Raw genomic sequence first — 2,862 nt, forward strand, 5'->3', positions numbered from 1 at the left:
CTCACACGATCTCGCTCTCAATCTAGCAAACTCAGACCAGATCGATATCATCCTGATCCAAGAGCCATATATCTATAAGGATATATCAAGGAAAATTACCAAAACACATCCCTCATATGAAATCTTTACCCCATTAGACGATTGGAAAATCACTCCTTGCGTTCTAACCTATGTCAGAAAAGGAATCGGAATACGAATCAACCAAATCAGACCCACAATCTCACGAGACCTAATTTTCATACAATTACTCTCCACAAACAACTCGGCATTTACAATCATAAACATATACAATGCCCCACCCCAATGTTCAGACGGTAACCAAGCTATCACTTCTCTCTTTGAATTGCAGAACTTCCCATCAAACGTTATCCTACTAGGCGATTTCAATCTCCATCACCCTAACTAGAATCCTCTACATCCCACCCCCTCAACGCTAGCTGAGCCCTTCGTAGAATGGTCCAACTCTCGAAATCTACACCTCATCTCTCCAATCGGAATTCCTACTCATACAAAAGGAAACACCTTAGACCTTACTTTTCTATCAAGACCCTATATAGCATACACCTCTTTAGCTGAACACCTAGATTGCACTTCAGACCATAACACGTTAAAAACCTTACTTCACTGGAACTGCCAAAGTTCGAAGGCCATCCAAAAACTTAGATTGGACACATTGGACGAAAAACTCTTTACAGACCTACTAGGAATAAACCTAACCAATATCGATACCAGCACCGAAGCACTTTACACCAATGAGCTAGATCGATTAGCATCATCTCTCACACAAGCTCTCATAAAGGCCTACACAGGCTCTGCAAAAAGATCTACAAACGGCCCCCTTCAACAACCCTGGTGGAACGAGGACTGTACAAAGGCTGTACACGAACATAGGACTGCTAAAACTCCTGTATCCAAGCGCTCTCTCCGGAGAACAGTCCGGAAAGCAAAACGTGCCTTCTATATCTCGAAAATCGACAAAATAGAGAACATAAACAATGTATTTCGAATAGCCAAATGGCACCAGACTACAGGCATATACCGAACCCCGCCTCTAGCAGACCCCTCAAATTTGACCATTGCAAACAGCATCGAAGAGAAAAGAGAAGCATTCGCCAGCAATCTACTAACAAACTCGGCCGAAGTCGACGATATTCCTTTCGATATCCCAGCGATCTCAAGTCGTTCTATCATCTTCCCCGATATCGATCTACAAGACATAGAACTAGCTATTCTAAAGACCGGGAACACAGCACCTAATGCAGATGAAATCCCGACGAGAATCCTACAAATCGCATGGCCACTAATCAGGGATATAACCCTCTCCCTCTTCAAAGGGTGTTTAAACCTAGGACATCACCCAGAATGTTTCCAGATAGCCACAATCGCAATCATCCCTAAACCCAATAAGCCCGACTATACCAACCCAAGATCATACCGCCCGATTGCTCTACTTTCAGTTCTAGGCAAAGGCCTTGAAAGACTCATTACGAAGAAAATATCATGGCTTGCCCTAAACTACAAAGTCCCTACAATCACATCGAGCTCTACCACTGCGATCCTCAGTAGACCTCACATCTTGTGTCACACATGATATCGAAGCATCTTTGAAACAAGGGTTAAAAACTACACTTCTCACAATGGACGTGAAGGGAGCTTTTGACGCAGTATTACCAGGACGACTAGTGAACCGCCTTCGGGAACAAGGATGGTCAAACAAATTGGTTAAATGGGTACAGTCCTTTGCCACCAATCGTTACATCAAGATCCGACTGGACGGCGAGATCGGCCCAAAAACAAAGCTAGAATGCGGCCTTCCCCAAGGCTCTCCAATCTCCCCGATCCTGTTTATGCTCTATATTGCGCCCCTTTTCTGGATGGGCAATCCACGGAAGAGATTCGGGTACGCTGACGATATTGCGCTACTAGCAACATCCGATAGCCTCCAAAAGAACTGTGATACTCTTCAAGCAAATATGCAAGAAGCTCTCGAATGGGGAAAAACCGAGGGCATCACCTTTGACCCCAAAAAATCTGAGCTAATACATTTCTACAAGGGACATCGCACACTAACTGAAGCTCCCTCAGTACACACTGGCTCCCTGAACATCGAGGTGAATCCTGGTCCGCTCAGATAACTTGGAGTCTATTTCGACAGAAGACTAAACTTCAAGCCACATATACAGATTCTTACAGCAAAAGCCCTCAAAGGAGCTAATGCACTAAGATCCTTCAATAACACATGCCGAGGGATACCCTCCTACTCCACCAGAAGAGTGGCTGTAGCCTGTGTACTAAAGAAATGCTACTTTGCTTCGGAAACATGGTGGCCAGGCCGAACCAGATTAAAGAAGAATGCCTCGAACGAGTCAATTTCAAATGTAGTGGACAACCATATAAATCTACTCAACAAAGTGATCCTCACTTGTGCAAAAGCAATTCTCCCAGTATACAAAACCACGAACACAGCGGTGCTATACGAGGAAGCCAAACTCAGGCCCTCCGAAATCGAGCTAAACTTAGCCTCACAAACATATGCTGTGCGAACCTTCAGACTAGACCCTTACCACCCCCTCAGAATTAGAGCGAAGAGTATGATCAAAGCCAAAGACCAGAACCGAACTGTAGATACAAGACTTTCAAGTTTCATCACAGCATTACCAAAAGCCGAATATATAAATCCATTAGCTTTCCCTTCATGGGAACACAAGGAATCGAGAGCAGAAGCCGAGATACGTGTAGCTGGCCCGATGGGCAGAACAAAGGCCCAAGCAGCTGACGACTTCAAGGCCTTCCATCCTAAGATCCCAAGGAGTGATATACAGATCTTCTCGGATGGTTCAAAAAGCGAAAGCAAGGACGGCG

General features: G+C 44.8%; 1 protein-coding gene across 1 annotated transcript; it reads left to right on the forward strand.

Moving 5' to 3' along the window:
- Window positions 1-1,637: 1,637 nt before the first annotated feature.
- Window positions 1,638-2,135, forward strand: SS1G_09160 (hypothetical protein; the record flags this gene model as incomplete). Its single annotated transcript, XM_001589389.1, has 1 exon — window positions 1,638-2,135. One exon carries the CDS (start codon window positions 1,638-1,640, stop codon window positions 2,133-2,135), a length of 498 nt encoding a protein of 165 aa, XP_001589439.1.
- Window positions 2,136-2,862: the final 727 nt, after the last annotated feature.

The sequence above is a fragment of the Sclerotinia sclerotiorum genome, genomic scaffold (genome assembly GCF_000146945.2).
Source record: "Sclerotinia sclerotiorum 1980 UF-70 scaffold_13 genomic scaffold, whole genome shotgun sequence".
NCBI classification, from domain to species: Eukaryota; Fungi; Ascomycota; class Leotiomycetes; order Helotiales; family Sclerotiniaceae; genus Sclerotinia; species Sclerotinia sclerotiorum.